Source organism: Mustela nivalis, assembly GCF_964662115.1.
Source record: "Mustela nivalis genome assembly, chromosome: 6".
NCBI lineage: Eukaryota > Metazoa > Chordata > Mammalia > Carnivora > Mustelidae > Mustela > Mustela nivalis.
This window is the reverse complement of record NC_139025.1, coordinates 39,752,578-39,770,578: the sequence shown is the minus strand read 5'-3', so window position 1 is coordinate 39,770,578 and position 18,001 is coordinate 39,752,578. Positions and strand designations below refer to the sequence as shown.

Below are 18,001 nucleotides of genomic sequence, written 5' to 3'. Positions count from 1 at the left end.
CAAAAGTCAATACTCCAAATTTTTCATAAGCTAATTCTATAGCTAACTATTCCTCCAGATATTTACCTATAACAATTCAATTATAAGGACCATTAGTTGAAGCACTCTACTATAACAATTCCTATTGATAAACTGTTTCTATCTAAGGACATCACTAAACATATCCAGGGTCGTAGAGCTTTATAACAAATAGGTAGGCCTCCAAAGAGTCCAAAACACGGGATATACTTTAAAAACAAAAAACTCCCCCAATGCACAAAGTTTCTGCATTTTTCAAGTAACATTTTTACTACATGTATCCTATATTAAATAATTTAACTGATAAACTTAATATATGTACTGTTAAGTTAACATATGTACTGTACTTGTCTTTTTCAATAGTTTCTTGACAAATAGTAAATTGGTCCTGCATATAGTCTTCATGCTTATGAAACACATCACATGTTGGCTTCCAGCTATGGGAAAAAATATTGTAATTAGAATCTCAGAATGATAAATTGTAAGAGATAATAAAATTGAATTTCATTATTTAAAAATAAATGAATCTTGCACTTCCTGGAGAAAACAAGCTTATAACAAGAAAATATTCCCACCTCCCATCATCACCACTACCATGATTTAGGCAATCATACATATACTCAAATATCAATATCCATTAATTTTTACATAGAACCCATTGTGGATCCATGACTAAGGAAGGAACAAGTATTACATGGCTAGACTATGTATCACTATGGTATTTCTAGAATATACTGTGCAACACTGCAACATCAGGCTTCCTTCTCATCATACTTCTAACATCTTGACTAAGAAATTCTTTTGGAATAAGGATTCAAAGAAGTAGAATAAGAAATAAAACTTAGAAAGTCAGGTTGCTATACCCTCCTGAACTAGAAAGAAACTAGGCAAAAATGAGTTATAAAATCAGACAGTAAGAATGAAATGAATAGTTATATATTTTTTGTTTTATTACAAGACTTGAGAAATGTTACCAAATATGAAAAATCTAAAATTTGCATATACCATGTGAGCTTCTAAGTGTTGTTCAACTATTTCCTCTAGCTTTTTCCAAATCTTTAAAAATATTATTTTCAGATTCAAAGAGTTCACATGCCCACTTTGGAAGCACAGAAAAGCATATGTAAGGAAATAATTATCATCCATATTCTCAACACTGAATAATAAGTACTACTATTGCTTTAATAAACTATTTCCAGATTTTATTATAAGTATATGTTTAACATCTTTTTTAAAAAGTTTATTTATTTGAGGGAGTGAGAAAGAGTGGGGAAGGGGCAGACAGAGAGAGAATCTTAAATGGACTCGGCACTGAGAGCAGAGCCCTATGCAGGGCTCCATCTCACCACCGAGCTAAAACCAAGAGCTGGATGCTTAACTGACTGCGCCATCCAGGTACCCAATATTTAACATCTTTGAGATCATATTCACATATATAACGATGTATCCTCCTTTAGCACCCACTTTTAAATTATACACATTTTCCTTGTCACTAAGAATTCATTGTAAAGTTTTTAATAAATATATCACATTCCATAATTTATCTAAGCATTCCCATATTGTTGACCATTTTTGCTTAAGTTTTTCTACTGTAAATAGAACTTTTACTTAAATATTTGTCTGAATTTCTTTTTTTTTTTAAGATTTTATTTATTTATTTGCGAGAGAGAGAGAGAGAGAGAGAGTGAGCGAGCACAGGCAGGCCAAGTGGCAGCAGAGGCAGAGGGAAAAGCAGGCTCCCCGCTGAGCAAGGAGGCTGAATGTGGGACTTGATCCCAGTACGCTGGGATCATGACCTGAGCCAAAGGCAGCTGCTTAACCAACTGAGCCACCCAGGTGTCCCTTGTCTGAATTTCTAATCATTTCCTTAGAAAACATTCTCCAAAATGGAATTAAAGGTCAAAGGTTATACATACACATATTCTGAGTATTCTAAAAATTCTGTAAGAAATACATGTTCACTAAAAAGCTATTCTCTGTAAGCATTTTGATGTATATATTCCTAGATTATTTCTAATTATATATAAATACACAATTACTAAATTGGTTTCATACTATGAATGTTGTTTTATTCCATTTTTCAGTTTGGAATATACATCTTTCCATGACAAGAGAAAACTAACATCTTTCCCGGTCAGTAAATAGACACTTATAATTTTATTGTTTGCCTACTGTACATTCACATGCATATACCAAAATTCATTTAACCCATCACTTAATGTTGAACATTAGAGTTCTTTTCAATGTTTTCCTATCATAAAAAAGGCTGAAATAAATACCCTACTGTACATTACGTCTTTAAGAAAATGCCCATTATTTCCTTAATGAAAAATTCTCAGAAAAGGAAACTTTTAATCAAAAGTCATGCTTATTTTTAAAACTTTTTTAAAAAACATAGACGTAGCTTTGTGCAGTGGCAGTATCGTAGCCAATGAGGTTTATCCGAGGCGCGATTATTGCTAATTGAAAAAATATACTGACGTAAAAAAATATATATACCGACATGTCACCCGAAAGGTTTACACCAGCATTCCTTACTATAGTGTGCATAATTAAATGACTTATTCCCTGGCCAACACAGGTATCATCTTCCTTTTAATTTCTGCAAAACTTAAAGGGAAAAAAGAGCATTTTATTATTGCTTTAATTTGGATGTCTGATTACCAGTAAGACTGGGCATTTGTTCACATGTTTGTTAAATAGATATTTCTTCATTTTGGTGTTTACCTATTTTCTTTGCCCATTTTCTAGTGGGGCTTTTTCTTTTGCTTATTAGTTTCCACAAGTACTTTATATTTTTATTGTTTTTATTTTTGTTAAAGATTTTATTTATTTATTTGAGAGAGAGAAAGCAAGCACAAGCAGGCGGAACAGGCAAAGGGAGAGGGAGAAGTAGGCTCCCTGCTGAGCAGAGAGCCCAATTTGGGGGATCAATCCCAGGACCCTGGGATATCACCTGAGCCAAAGACAGACGCTCAACCCCACACTTAACCTAGGTGCCCCTAATTTATATGTTTAAAAACTAACCCTTACTTGACATTTTTTCTACTTGTTCCTTTTGCCTTTTACATCATTTGGGGGCATTTTTCTTTTTGTGTGTAATCATATTTATCCACTGATTCCTCTGCAGTTTCTACTTTTGATGATACACTTACAAAGGCCTTCTACTCTCGGGGCACCTGGGTGGCTCAATCATTAAGTGTCTGCTTTCGGCTTAGGTCATGATCCCAGGATCCTGGGATTGAGCCCTGTACTAAGCCCAGCATCAAGCCCCACATCGAGCCCCCGCTCAGCGGAAAGCCTGCTTCTCCCTCTCCGGCTGTGTCTCTCTCTCAAGTAAATATATAAAATCTTTTTAAAAAGAAAGAAAAAGAGGACATGAGGAGATGGAGAGAAGGGAGTTGAGGGAAATTGGAAGGGGAGGTGAATCATGAGAGACTATGGACTCTGAAAAACAACCTGAGGATCTCGAAGGGGCGGGGTGGGGGGGGGGGAACAAGGTGGTGGGTATTAGGGAGGGCATATATTGCATGGAGCAGTGGGTGTGGTACAAAAACAATGAATACTGTAACGCTGAAAAGAAATTTAAAAAAAAAGAAACAAGGGCGCCTGGGTGGCTCAGTGGGTTAAGCCGCTGCCTTCGGCTCAGGTCATGATCTCAGAGTCCTGGGATCGAGTCCCGCATCGGGCTCTCTGCTCAGCAGAGAGCCTGCTTCCCTCTCCTCTCTCTCTGGCTGCCTCTCCGTCTACTTGTGATTTCTCTCTGTCAAATTAATAAAAAAAAAAAAAAGAAAGAAAGAAAGAAACAACACACACACACAAAAAGAAAAAGACAACGGCCTTCTGCTCTCAAAGATTACATGGTTACTTATATTTCTTTTAGTACTTTTATGAATTCATTTCCCACATTTAAATCTCTTGACCAGTATGCTGAAATCATGAATTAGAGGTATATTATGGTATTAAAATCCTACTAACTGTCATTGGAACCCAGCAGAGATTAAGCTTAAATGAAGTAGTACATCTTAGATATAGCAGGTTCTAAGGGGAAACTACTTTTCCAGCAGCCACTACAACTAGTTGAGGGAAACCACTGGTAAAACCTCCTACGAAAAACTTAAATCAAAACAAAAGAGAAAGTTCAATAATACTGAACTGTGTTATCAGATTGACAAATAATTTAAACAAAAATTTAAACATAATTTCAGTGCTGTCAAGGAAACGAACTTTCTCAGACACTGTTGGCAGAAGTATGAACTTATATAATCTTTTCAAAGAAAGAAATTTGGCATTACTTATCAAATGTTTAAATGTGCATACTCTTTGATGCAACAACTGCACTTCTTGAAGCTCATTCTATAGCAACAGGTCTATAACCATGGAAGGATACCTGCACATGTTGCTCACAGAAGGGAAAAACTAGAAACCCAAATGTTTATTAATAGGAGAATGGTTAAATAACTTAAGATACACCAATACTATAAAATTCTATGGAGTTGTTAAAGAATGATATCTATATATAATCACTACACATATAGTATCATTTACATAACATACTGCTAAATTTTTAAAAAATAGTAAGTACGGTATGATTCCATTTTGTAAAAAGAAAAAATAGATATACAGATAGATGTACATACAAGTCTATGTAATAATGACATTGAATTTTTTTTTTTTTTAAAGATTTTATTTATTTATTTGTCAGAGAGAGAGTGAGCGAGAGCGAGCATAGGCAGACAGAGGGGAAGGCAGAGTCAGAGGGAGAAGCAGGCTCCCTGCGGAGCAAAGAGCCCGATGTGGGACTCGATCCCAGGACACTGGGATCATGACCCGAGCCGAAGGCAGCTGCTTAACCAACTGAGCCACTCAGGCGTCCCATGACATTGAATTTTTATTGAAAAAATGTCTGGTAAGATAGAATCGTTAAGGTAGGAACTGCAGGCGGGGAATAATTTTTTACAGTACACATTTATAAAGGTTTTGAATTTTTATACTAGGTATACATTACTTTTACAAAGGGGAAAAATCAAAACGACATTAAAATTCTGAATAAAAAATATTTTAAAATAAGATTCTAAAGCATAGTGGTTAATACAAAGACAATGGTCTACATAAAGTACAGAAAACTAACACATTTTATTTTTGTAATATATAATAAAGTTTCATTAGTAAGTTTTTATTTCAAAATGTTTGTCTCACAATAAATTTGAACACTAGGATCCAGAATCTGAAGCCATGCTGACAGAATTCTTAACGTATCAAATACTTTTACTTTGAAAAGCAACTTATTTTAGGCTCGATTCCCCTAGAAAAAAAATAAAATCTTAAAAACTCAAAGATGGAAATTATTTCAAATGTATTTATCTAACAGAAATTTTATATACTGAGTCTATATTACTCAAGATTCTATAGACTATTTGGGTCTGAATTAGAGAAATCTTACAGCACTTCTATTTTTCTTTTGATCCTCCTATGATCCCTTTTTACCAAACCATGCAGCAAAGCAAGTTAAAACCTGACTCATTACTTTGCTAATACAAAACACTACTTAAGGGGCGCCTGGATGGTTCAGTGGGTAAAGCCTCTGCCTTTGGCTCGGGTCATGATCCCAGGGTCCTGGGATCAAGCCCCGCATGGGGCTCTCTGCTCAGTGGGAAGCCTGCTTCCTCCTCTCTCTCTCTCTCTCTGCCTGCCTCACTGCCTGTGATCTCTGTTTGTCAAATAAATAAATAAATAAAATCTTTAAAAAACAAAATAACAACAAAAAAACCCCACACTTCTTTAAAGCAACAGTGTCTTCAATTATAAAATACTAGAAATTATAAATAACACAAACCTTGAATAAAAGATCTAGAGACAATTACTAGAAGTTCACTTCTTTCAAATACTCACTTACTACAGTTGTCTTTGATCTCCTTACTATGTTTACAGTAATGACCAATTTCCTCATCTGTTGTGTTTATAGTTTCATGTATCTTACAAATAGTTGCCTTGTTTTCTTTAATATCTTCAAGGCATTCTGGAAAGGAGAAATGCTTAAGATGAAAATCATAAATTCAAAATTAACAAATATAGAGGGAGAAGGGGTATAGCAACTTACCTAAAAGGAAGAGAATTAGAGAACTGAAGGGAAGTGAGGCTTGAGATGGGAAGGCCCTATACTAAAAAGCACAGAACCAGAACCAGGCTTGCTCCTAGACCTAGAAGCAAAGGATTTGTGTTTGGAAGGAGACGTACACCTGAAACTAACATTATACTGTGTTAACTAATTGGAATTTAAATAAAAACAAGGAAGGAAGGAAGGAAAGCCGGGAGGGACGGAGGGAAGGTTGGTTTCTGTCCATAATCTTTAACATAAGAAGGCTAGATTAAGTGGTACCTAGGATCAATGGCATCTTATGACAGTATGAGTTCATGTAAGCATTTAGTCATGTATGATACTTACTTGTTTTGGTTTTGACAAAAGTAAAATTTCTCTTCATCAATTCCATGTCATTAATTACTAAATACACATTCAACTCATTTATTTTTTGTTACTAGTGAACAATACAAGATAAAAATAGAATTTCTTAAGTATTAAAATAAATTATTTTTTTATTTTATCTGCATTCTTTTTTGTTGCAGAAAGGTAACCAAATTCTATCTTTTCAGAACTATCAAGAAATTAATGGTTCTATTTTATGATAGCTTTTATGTAGGATCTTAAAATACTATATTTATGTAATTTGCTTTGCAATTTCTCTCATATCATTTTTCAGAATTATTCCTGAAAATGGACATCCATCAGTCCTGAAGCCTGACTTTTGGTGATGTTTAAAAAGATTTTAAGAATTCACTCACGTGATCCAGAATCTATAAAGAACTTATCAAACTCAACACCCAAACCCCAAATAATCCAGTTAAAAAATGAGCAGAAGACAGAAACAGACATTTTTCCAAAGAAGACATAGAGAAAGCTAACAAGACACATGAAAAGATGCTCTACATTACTTATCATCAGTGAAATACAAATCAAAACTACAATGAGATATCACCTTGCACCCACCACAACGGCTAAAATTAACAACAGATGTTGGTGAGGATGGGGAGAAAGAGAAACATTCTTATATTATTCGTGGGAATATAAACTGGTGCAGCCACTCTGGAAAATGGTATGGAGGCTCATCAAAAAGTTAAAAACAGAACCGCTCTGTGATCCAGCAATTGCACTACAGGGTATTACCCAAAGGACATAAAAATACTGATTGGAGGGGTGCCCGGGTGTCCCAATCAGTTAAACATCCAATTCTTGATTTGATCTCAGGAGGTGAGTTTGAGCCCTCGATCTGGCTCTGTGCTAAGTGAGGAGCCTGCTTAGGATTTTCTCTCTTCCTCTGCCCTACCCCCACACAAATGTTCTCTCCAAAAAAACCAAAAACAAAACAAAAACCTGATTAGAAGGGGCACAGGCACTCTGATATTCACAGCAGCATGATCAACAATAGACAACATATGGAAAGAGCCCAAATCTCCATCCACTGATGAATGGATAAAAAAGATGTGGTGTAGGGGCACCTGGATGGCACAGACAGTTGGGCATCTGACTCTTGATTTCAGCTTGGGCCCTGATCTCCATGTCCTGGGATCCAGCCCCCTCATCCAACTCCATACTCAGCATGGAGTCTGCTTGAGATTCTCTCTCCCTCTCCCTCTGATCCTCCCACTCATGTTCTCTCTCTTTCTCTCTTGCACTCAAATAAATAATCTTAAAAAAAAAAAAAGATGCAGAGCATACATACAATGGAATATCAGTCATGAAAAAGAGGAAATCTTGCTGTTTGCAACAAGGATGGTGCTAGAGAACATTATGCCAAGCAAAATAAGTCAGTCAGAGAAAGACAAATAACATAGTATTTCACTTATCTGTGGAATTTAAGAAACAAAACAAATGAACATGGGGGAAAAAAGAAAGAGGGGGACAAACCATAAAACAGATTCTTAATGATAGAGAACAAACTAAGGCTTACTGGGGTGGGAGGGAGGTGTATGGGGGGACAGGTTAAATGGATGATGGGTATTAAGGAGGGTGCTTGTGATGAGCACAAGTGCTGTATGTAAGTGATGAATTGCTAAGTCCTACACCTGTAATGAATATTATACTTCATGCTGAATAACTGGAATTTAAATAAAAATTTGAAACTATAAAAAAGCACAAATTTAAAATTCATTCATAGGTTTGAAAGAAACTGTTATCTGAGAAAAATAACATTTTCAACTGTGCTTAATTAAGGTGTTAGGTCTGCTTAAAGCAAAATTCTTCAACACAAAGTAACTAAATGCTAAATACAGAAATTTATTACTGAAAAGCCTTAGTTAGGGCAAACAGTCACTAGATAGATAAAACTAGAACAAAAGTTATAATCCCCACTATAAATTACCCTAAACAAGGCAAATGCTTATTATCTTATATGCCATAAAAAAACTTAAAAGCTAGAATAACTTTATCATGCAAAATGACTTACTATTAATTCGTTGAAGCATATCTTCTTTAGTGCTTATATCTTGCTCATACTGGAAAACTAAAAAAAAAAAAAAATAGTGACTTCATTTCATTATTAAAATGTTAGATGATAATACAAATAGTTACTTATTTCTTTCTTTTCATTTTATACCTACCAAATTCTAGCAAAAGTCTGTCCAAACTGACAAACAGGCTGTCATTCATCTTGGATACTATATTTAAAAGAAAAAAAAACTGTAAGGAGAGACTTTCTGAAGTCCTATGCAAAACAGCATATATTCGTACTAGGCATTTTTTCAGAAGAATGTGGGGGGAACAAGAACTGAAGAGGAGAGAGACCCCTTCAGCCCAGTACTGGGCACAGCCCTAGAAAGACACTTAATAAATTCTTGCTCAATGTCACTGCAGGACGGAAGCATCTAGGGGTCGGGGGGAGCCTTAATAACCGTTTATACGTGGTATCGTAACACGTCACTGAATATTCTGGAGTGCAGAGACACCAAGATTTCTCAAAGGAATATGCCTTTTAAAATGAACTCTCTGAATATGCCCTTTCTCGGCGCGTGGACTACTACGCGCAGCAAGATTCCTAAAGAAAGTCCTTAACCAACACCCAAGGTAAAACAAAGCGAGAGTGCAATTTTACACTTAACGAATTTACCACCCAAAATGCAAAAAGTAAAGGTTTTCACAGGACTGCCAAGGCGCGTTACAAAATACGCCCGAGGCGGGGTCGTTCTGACTCGTCAGGCGCAGACTCGAGAAGCTACTCTTCCCGCCCGTTCTGAAGCACGAAGTTCGCTCACCACCAACACCCTCACCCTCACAGCCGAGGCGCTTCTGCTCACCCGGATCCCTCCCCAACCCTCCAGCCTGGCGGCGGTGCCCACAGCTTGGGGCGGCTCTGGGGCCAAGGAGGAGGCCACGCGCCGACAAGCCGTCACGCGACCGCTGGTAGAACGCCAGAGACTGGGCCCGCCAGCCCCCCACATCCCTCAGAGCCGCCCGTGCAGTAGGAATAACCGCCACGCACAGCTCCTTTACCCAGCCACCTCAACGGCCCCTCCGGGACCCGAACATTTCACGCCCTCCCTTGTCTGGGGCCCACAACTCGACTCAGGGTCTCGAGTTTGGGGTACGCCACGCAGAACCCGACACTGAAATGCGGCCGAGGGTCCGCTTCCGCCCCACCCAGCCCCGCGAGACCCCGCGAAGCCGGCAGCGGGAGCTGCAGATCGCGCTGAAGAGCGAGATCGAACTCCCCGCGAGACCAGCGTTGAGGCAATCACCCCTTCCCGCTGGGCGAAGCGTGAACCGAGCACCTTAAAACCCTAGAGGTGGTGCTAGAATCCGAGAGCCTCCCTGAAAGGGGACAGAGCAGGAACCTCTCAGGGATTCTCTTATTGTCTTGAAGACGAATGTTGTCTTAAGGCGATTCATTCCTCTTGTAACTTAACAGTTTAAAGAAGTATTTTCAGAGAACAGCAGTAAATTCGATATCGTAGCGTGAGAGGAAAACCCTCGAATCAATCATCAGAATTCAATTTCGCATTCAGTATTTTTAAAACTTTTTAAAAAGCAAGCATAAGAATTCAAATACATTTTCATTCAACAAACATTCTGAGTGACTCATTGTAGTTTCAAATAAATTAGACATTAACATTTTTGTCCAAACGCTGCCTTTAGATAATTTGTGCTCTTAGAATTTGTCAGCATATCCAAATTGAAAAAAAGGGTAGAGAAAAAATAATATAAGCAAGTCAGCCCCCAAATTGCTTTCATTATTAATATATTTGTAGTAAAGATTTTTAATACTAAATGATCTAAATAATTGCCTCAACTCATCACAACCTAATTCACAGATTATTAAAATGAAAAAGAAATTTTGAGGTGTTTCTTGTTTAAATACCTCAGTATGTGTGCATAATTGACTTTATATAATATACTATGATGTAATGTTGCTCATTAGTATTAATGGTAGTAAGCCATCAAAACTAAGTTTGATGGTGTAAGACATTTAACATCTTTATTCTTATATGTATTTATGATGTATTTGTTAACTAACCCCCTTTCAGAAAGGCGTAGGGGTATAAATATGAAGGTTACAGTTATTTAGTCTTGCTGGTACTACATTGCTATGACAATTTCATAGGTCAAAAGAATCGATTCAGTTCAACTTAACAGATTTTCTTGTAAAAATTTGTGGAAAACTAGAAACATCACCTTACTGACACCTGGAAATTTATTTGCATTTAAATTCACATCTATGCATATCTTATTTTGTTAAGGTTTTATTTATTTATTTGACAGAGATCACAAGTAGGGGGGGGGTGTTGCGGGGAGCAGGTTCCCTGCTGAGCAGACAGCCTGATGGCAGGGACGCTGGGGGTAGGGGGTGGGGGGTGGGGGAGTGTAGATCCCAGGACCCTGAGATCATGATCTGAGCCTCTGAGCTGAAGGTCACCCAGGTGTCCCAACATCTGTGCATATCTAATTACTCTCACAAAAATACAACTGTGTTCTGCCAAAACCACTGCCACATATTCCATTCCAAAAAAAATCCCTTCTGGAAAGCAATAAAGATGAGAAAGATCCAACAACTGGAGAATTTTAAATAACAAATTTTGCTCTTCCCTCTCTATCCCCCCAATGAAATATAGAGCACCATTTGAAAAATTTTAGACCATTGACTTAGGTAAACATTTATCTTAACATCATTTTCTGGGAAAGTACTCCTGTAAAAATCCCTCCCCACATATTATAAGCACCTTCTCCTTTGCTCCAATCATGCAAATCAGAATCTGAAGAAATTCTTTATTTAAACGTGTTCCCCATTCTAACTGTACTGTATTCCTTTTTTTTTTTTTTTCCTTTCACTGCTGAATCTTTCCAACAGAAAACACATCTCCTATTTACTATTGCTTTCCATTCCTTTCCTCATTGGCTTTTTAAACTCATCTGCTATCCCCATCGCATTTAACTGCTTTCTCAGATAATCAATAAATATTTTTATTCCAAATCTAATGGTCTTTTCTCAGTCTTATCCCGCCCCCCCCCTTTTCTAACTCTTCTACATATTTGGTCCTAGTAAAGGTCTTTGTAACCTTGATTTCCAAGACACTACTCGCTCATAGTTCTCTATCTCTCCTACCTGCTCATCTGATTTTGGCATATACTTCTTTCCCTTTTGCCATCACTACCCAACTATGGACTCCTATCAAAGCCTTTTCTTTTTCTTTTTCTTTTTTTTTTTTTAAGAATTTATTTATTTGCCAGAGAGAGAGAGAGTACACTCAAGCAGGCAGAGAGGCAGGCAGAGGCAGCAAGAGAAGCAGGCTCCCTGGTGAGCAAGGAGCCCCTTGCGGGACTCAATCCCATGGGATCATGACCTGAGCCGAAGGCAGCGCCTTAACCAACTGAGACACCCAGGTGTCCCTCAAAGCCTTTTCTTTAACTCTAACATTCTCTACACTCTTTTCTTTGCATCATTCACTCTAATGACTTTAGTTATCACCTCTGTGCTTAAAAATTCCCAAATCTTTATTTCCAGTTCTATCTTATTATCTAAGAGTTATAAATATATTTACACTTACTTGCAATATTTACACTTGATTCTGGGTTCAGTCTGATCCAAATCCAAAGTCATCTCTTCCTTTCCTTCTAACACACCTGTCTCAGTGACATTGTAATTCCCCCCAAAATCAATACATGAAAAGTAGGTATCTTATATGACTCATTACTCTTTTCATCTCTTGTAACTATTCACAAAGTCTTGTTGATTTTTTTCGTTTCTTTTTTATTTAAATTCAATTAGCCAACATATAGTACATCATTAGTTTGTGATGTAACTAATGTGACTGTGATGTAACTAATGTAATCATTAGTGTGTATGTGTGTGTGTGTGTGTGTGTGTGTAACACCCTGTGTTCTTTGATATATCCCTATTTATATCCAATCAACTCTATAAACTTTTTGTAGGCATACATATACAGATTCTATTTCTCTCCATCTCAGTTTCCACTATTTTAGTCCAGGTTACCATTATTTTCTCACCTGGATTATTATAGTAGCTACTAGTTTTGCTGTGTATCTACTTCTGGCCCTCTAGAACATTCTTCATTCATCCTTCATTGGAGTGATTTTAAATGCAAACTTATGACTCTCTCTGCCTCTCTCTCTCTCTCTCATTAGACACACACACACACACACCCCTTAGAACACTTCAGTAGCAATGACTTCCTATTATTCTAAAAACTTACAAAGCACTTCATGATCCTTGTCCCTATATATCTCTGTTTTTTCATATTATACCAACCCTATTTCCTTCCTTGCAATCCAGCCTTACAGACCTTCTTTCAGTTCTTAACATGTTTCTTTCTAGATATTGCACTTGCTGACTGCTTAGTTTGGAATGCTCTTTCATTTGATAACCTCCTAATCCTTCAAATCTCAACTCAAGTATCACAGCCACAGTAACGCTCATTAAAAACTCTCAGATTTCATGTATTCATCCTTCATAGCCTTTAGCATGGTTATAATTCTACGTTATTTATGTAATTATTGTATAAATATCTATCTCATCCATGATACTGTAGGCTTCCTAAGAACAGGCCTAATCTCTTCTGTTCCCTCTGCTCCAACACACACAAACACCTTCACAGCCATAGGAATAATCACATGCAATTATAAGGTAATAAATGCCACCTCATTCTAAGAATAGTCCTTATAGGGAAAACAGTCATAGAAGAGGAAGTGAAACAATTTGAATCTAACACAAATTTATTTACATGAATGGTAATCAGGACCATGAAAAAAACCGACAAGTTTTAAGTGTGCCCAGATTTTCAAATATGCATGATGAAATGTACAGTTTAATATTAAATTTATATATTAATATTAATCAAAACACCCCCCCTCCTTTTTTTCCTCATTTGATCCCCTGTGGTAGGATTAGTGCTGCTCACCTTTCTGGCCACATTAGGTTTGTATTTTCATCACTTCCTTGAATTACCACATCAATAAAATATGAGTAGTTATTTGACACCTCTGCTCTATTGACAATAATCCTAATTCTAGTAGGTTTTCTTCTAAGTGTGTACAAACCATATTGGGCAAATACAAACAAACAAACAAAAACAGAATTTTTTGTTCTTGTAGATCTTAAAGGCACCATTTAATGTTAATTTGACCCATTCATTGTTTTACTGTTCATGTATCTTCGTTTTGGGTGCAATCCTGTTTCCCTCAAATATATCTACTCACTTCTAAAATCCTATTAAATGAGATCTTAAATTTTAATTCACCCCCCCTTATTCTATCTTTTACATCACATAATTCTTTAATTTTATTTGTTTTTTACTCACCTTTGTATGTCCAGCAGCTGGCCAAGTACCTGAGACAAGATAGACACTCAAAAGGTACTTTAGAGGCGCCTGGGTGGCTCAGTGGGTTAAAGCCTCTGCCTCCAGCTCAGGTCATGATCCCACAGTCCTGGGATGGAGCCCCACATTGGGCTTTCTGCTCCGCAGAGATCCTGCTTCCTCCTCTCTCTCCCGGCCTGCCTATCTGCTTACTTGTAATCTCTGTCTGTCAAATAAATAAATAAAACTTAAAAAAAAAAAGGTACTTTAATTTAATTTATAAATGAATGAATGAAAAGTGCTCAAAAATGGTTATATCATTTCATATCTGGATTACTATAACAGACTGGGAACAACCTATCCCCTTGACCTATCCTATACTCTTCTTATTCCATCCTACAATAATTATGATTTTTCTTGCAACTATCTCATTATGGTATCCATCTAATTTGAAAGAAATTAATGATTATATTTTCCTCTGCTTCAAATTGGAATGTCTGCACTATTTTAAGACTTTCTATAATTTAACCTTGACCTTATTTCCCAACAAAATCTCTCTCTCTTTTTTTTTTTCAATTTTTTATTTTTTATAAGCATATATTTTTATCCCCAGGGGTACAGGTCTGTGAATCACCAGGTTTACACACTTCACAGCACTCACCAAAGCACATACCCTCCTCAATGTCCATAATCCCACCCCCTTCTCCCAAACCCCCTCCCCCCAGCAACCCTCAGTTTGTTTTGTGAGATTAAGAGTCACTTTTGGTTTGTCTCCCTCCCAATCCCATCTTGTTTCATTTATTCTTCTCCTACCCACTTAAGCCTCCATGTTGCATCACCACTTCCTCATATCAGGGAGATCATATGATAGTTGTCTTTCTCTGCTTGATTTATTTCGCTAAGCATGATACACTCTAGTTCCATCCATGTTGTTGCAAATGGCAAGATTTCATTTCTTTTGATGGCTGCATAGTATTCCATTGTGTATATATGCCACATCTTCTTGATCCATTCATCTGTTGATGGACATCTAGGTTCTTTCCATAGTTTGGCTATTGTGGACATTGCTGCTATAAACATTCGGGTGCATGTGCCCCTTTGGATCACTACGTTTGTATCTTTAGGGTAAATACCCAATAGTGCAATTGCTGGGTCATAGAGCAGTTCTATTTTCAACATTTTGAGGAACCTCCATGCTGTTTTCCAGAGTGGCTGCACCAGCTTGCATTCCCACCAACAGTGTAGGAGGGTTCCCCTTTCTCCGCATCCTCGCCAGCATCTGTCATTTCCTGACTTGTTGATTTTAGCCATTCGGACTGGTGTGAGGTGATATCTCATTGTGGTTTTGATTTGTATTTCCCTGATGCTGAGTGATATGGAGCACTTTTTCATGTGTCTGTTGGCCATCTGGATGTCTTCTTTGCAGAAATGTCTGTTCATGTCCTCTGCCCATTTCTTGATTGGATTATTTGTTCTTTGAGTGTTGAGTTTGCTAAGTTCTTTATAGATTCTGGACACTAGTCCTTTATCTGATATGTCATTTGCAAATATCTTCTCCCATTCTGTCAGTTGTCTTTTGATTTTGTTAACTGTTTCCTTTGCTGTGCAAAAGCTTTTGATCTTGATAAAATCCCAATAGTTCATTTTTGCCCTTGCTTCCCTTGCCTTTTGCGTTGTTCCTAGGAAGATGTTGCTGCGGCAGAGGTCGAAGAGGTTGCTGCCCGTGTTCTCCTCAAGGATTTTGATGGATTCCTTTTGTACATTGAGGTCCTTCATCCATTTTGAGTCTATTTTTGTGTGTGGTGTAAGGAAATGGTCCAATTTCATTTTTCTGCATGTGGCTGTCCAATTTTCCCAGCACCATTTATTGAAGAGGCTGTCGTTTTTCCATTGGACATTCTTTCCTGCTTTGTCGAAGATTAGTTGACCATAGATTTGAGGGTCTATTTCTGGGCTCTGTATTCTGTTCCATTGATCTATGTGTCTGTTTTTGTGCCAGTACCATGCTGTCTTGATGATGACAGCTTTGTAATAGAGCTTGAAGTCCGGAATTGTGATGCCACCAACGTTGGCTTTCTTTTTCAATATCCCTTTGGCTATTCGAGGTCTTTTCTGGTTCCATATAAATTTTAGCATTATTTGTTCCATTTCTTTGAAAAAGATGGATGGTACTTTGATAGGAATTGCATTAAATGTGTAGATTGCTTTAGGTAGCATAGACATTTTCACAATATTTATTCTTCCAATCCAGGAGCATGGAACATTTTTCCATTTCTTTGTGTCTTCCTCAATTTCTTTCATGAGTACTTTATAGTTTTCTGAGTATAGATTCTGTGTCTCTTTGGTTAGGTTTATTCCTAGGTATCTTGTGGTTTTGGATGCAATTGTAAATGGGATTGACTCCTTAATATCTCTTTCTTCTGTCTTGCTGTTGGTGTAGAGAAATGCAACTGATTTCTGTGCATTGATTTTATATCCTGACACTTTACTGAATTCCTGTATAAGTTCTAGCAGTTTTGGAGTGGAGTCTTTTGGGTTTTCCACATATAGTATCATATCATCTGCGAAGAGTGATAATTTGACTTCTTCTTTGCCGATTTGGATGCCTTTAATTTCCTTTTGTTGTCTGATTGCTGAGGCTAGGACCTCTAGTACTATGTTGAATAGCAGTGGTGATAATGGACATCCCTGCCGTGTTCCTGACCTTAGCGGAAAAGCTTTCAGTTTTTCTCCATTGAGAATGATATTTGAGGTGGGTTTTTCATAGATGGCTTTGATGATATTGAGGTATGTGCCCTCTATCCCTACACTTTGAAGAGTTTTGATCAGGAAGGGATGCTGTACTTTGTCAAATGCTTTTTCAGCATCTATTGAGAGTATCATATGGTTCTTGTTCTTTCTTTTATTGATGTGTTGTATCACATTGACTGATTTGCGGATGTTGAACCAACCTTGCAGCCCTGGAATAAATCCCACTTGGTCGTGGTGAATAATCTTTTTAATGTACTGTTGAATCCTATTGGCTAGTATTTTGTTGAGTATTTTCGCATCTGTGTTCATCAAGGATATTGGTCTATAGCTCTCTTTTTTGGTGGGATCCTTGTCTGGTTTTGGGATCAAGGTGATGCTGGCCTCATAAAATGAGTTTGGAAGTTTTCCTTCCATTTCTATTTTTTGGAACAGTTTCAGGAGAATAGGAATTAGTTCTTCTTTAAATGTTTGGTAGAATTCCCCCGGGAAGCTGTCTGGCCCTGGGCTTTTGTTTGTTTGGAGATTTTTAATGACTGTTTCAATCTCCTTACTGGTTATGGGTCTGTTCAGGCTTTCTATTTCTTCCTGGTTCAGTTGTGGTAGTTTATATGTTTCTAGGAATGCATCCATTTCTTCCAGATTGTCAAATTTATTGCCGTAGAGTTGCTCATAGTATGTTCTTATAATAGTTTGTATTTCTTTGGTGTTAGTTGTGATCTCTCCTCTTTCATTCATGATTTTATTTATTTGGGTCCTTTCTCTTTTCTTTTTGATAAGTCGGACCAGGGGTTTATCAATTTTATTAATTCTTTCAAAGAACAAGCTCCTACTTTCGTTGATTTGCTCTATTGTTTTTTTGGTTTCTATTTCATTGATTTCTGCTCTGATCTTTATGATTTCTCTTCTCCTGCTGGGCTTAGGGTTTCTTTCTTGTTCTTTCTCCAGCTCCTTTAGGTGTAGGGTTAGGTTGTGTACCTGAGACCTTTCTTGTTTCTTGAGAAAGGCTTGTACCGCTATATATTTTCCTCTCAGGACTGCTTTTGTTGTGTCCCACAGATTTTGAACTGTTGTATTTTCATTATCATTTGTTTCCATGATTTTTTTCAATTCTTCTTTAATTTCCTGGTTGACCCATTCATTCTTTAGAAGGATACTGTTTAGTCTCCATGTATTTGGGTTCTTTCCAAACTTCCTTTTGTGGTTGAGTTCTAGCTTTAGAGCATTGTGGTCTGAAAATATGCAGGGAATGATCCCAATCTTTTGATACTGGTTGAGTCCTGATTTAGGACCGAGGATGTGATCTATTCTGGAGAATGTTCAAATCTCTCTCTCTTTTTAGCAGCCCAATTCACTGATCCATGAAGACACTATG

At 37.2% G+C, this 18,001-nt stretch overlaps 1 protein-coding gene across 7 annotated transcripts in view; it reads right to left on the bottom strand.

The window, feature by feature from the left end:
• LOC309866902 (protein SIX6OS1) overlaps positions 1–18,001 on the bottom strand; it is a 91,737-nt gene that overhangs the window by 46,013 nt on the left and 27,723 nt on the right. For 4 of the 7 annotated variants that reach the window (XM_082734972.1, XM_082734975.1, XM_082734976.1 and 1 more), the window contains 4 exons: positions 8,674–8,730; positions 8,520–8,576; positions 5,911–6,037; positions 366–455 (listed from right to left, as the gene is read on the bottom strand). In XM_082734972.1, the coding sequence (XP_082591098.1) occupies positions 366–455; positions 5,911–6,037; positions 8,520–8,576; positions 8,674–8,722 (323 nt within the window). In that variant the 5' untranslated portion in view covers positions 8,723–8,730. Of the gene's footprint in view, positions 1–360; positions 456–5,910; positions 6,038–8,519; positions 8,577–8,673; positions 8,731–9,366; positions 9,508–9,570; positions 9,709–18,001 lie in introns of those variants that run through there. The other 3 variants (XM_082734973.1, XM_082734978.1, XM_082734977.1) reach the window with 3 other exon arrangements.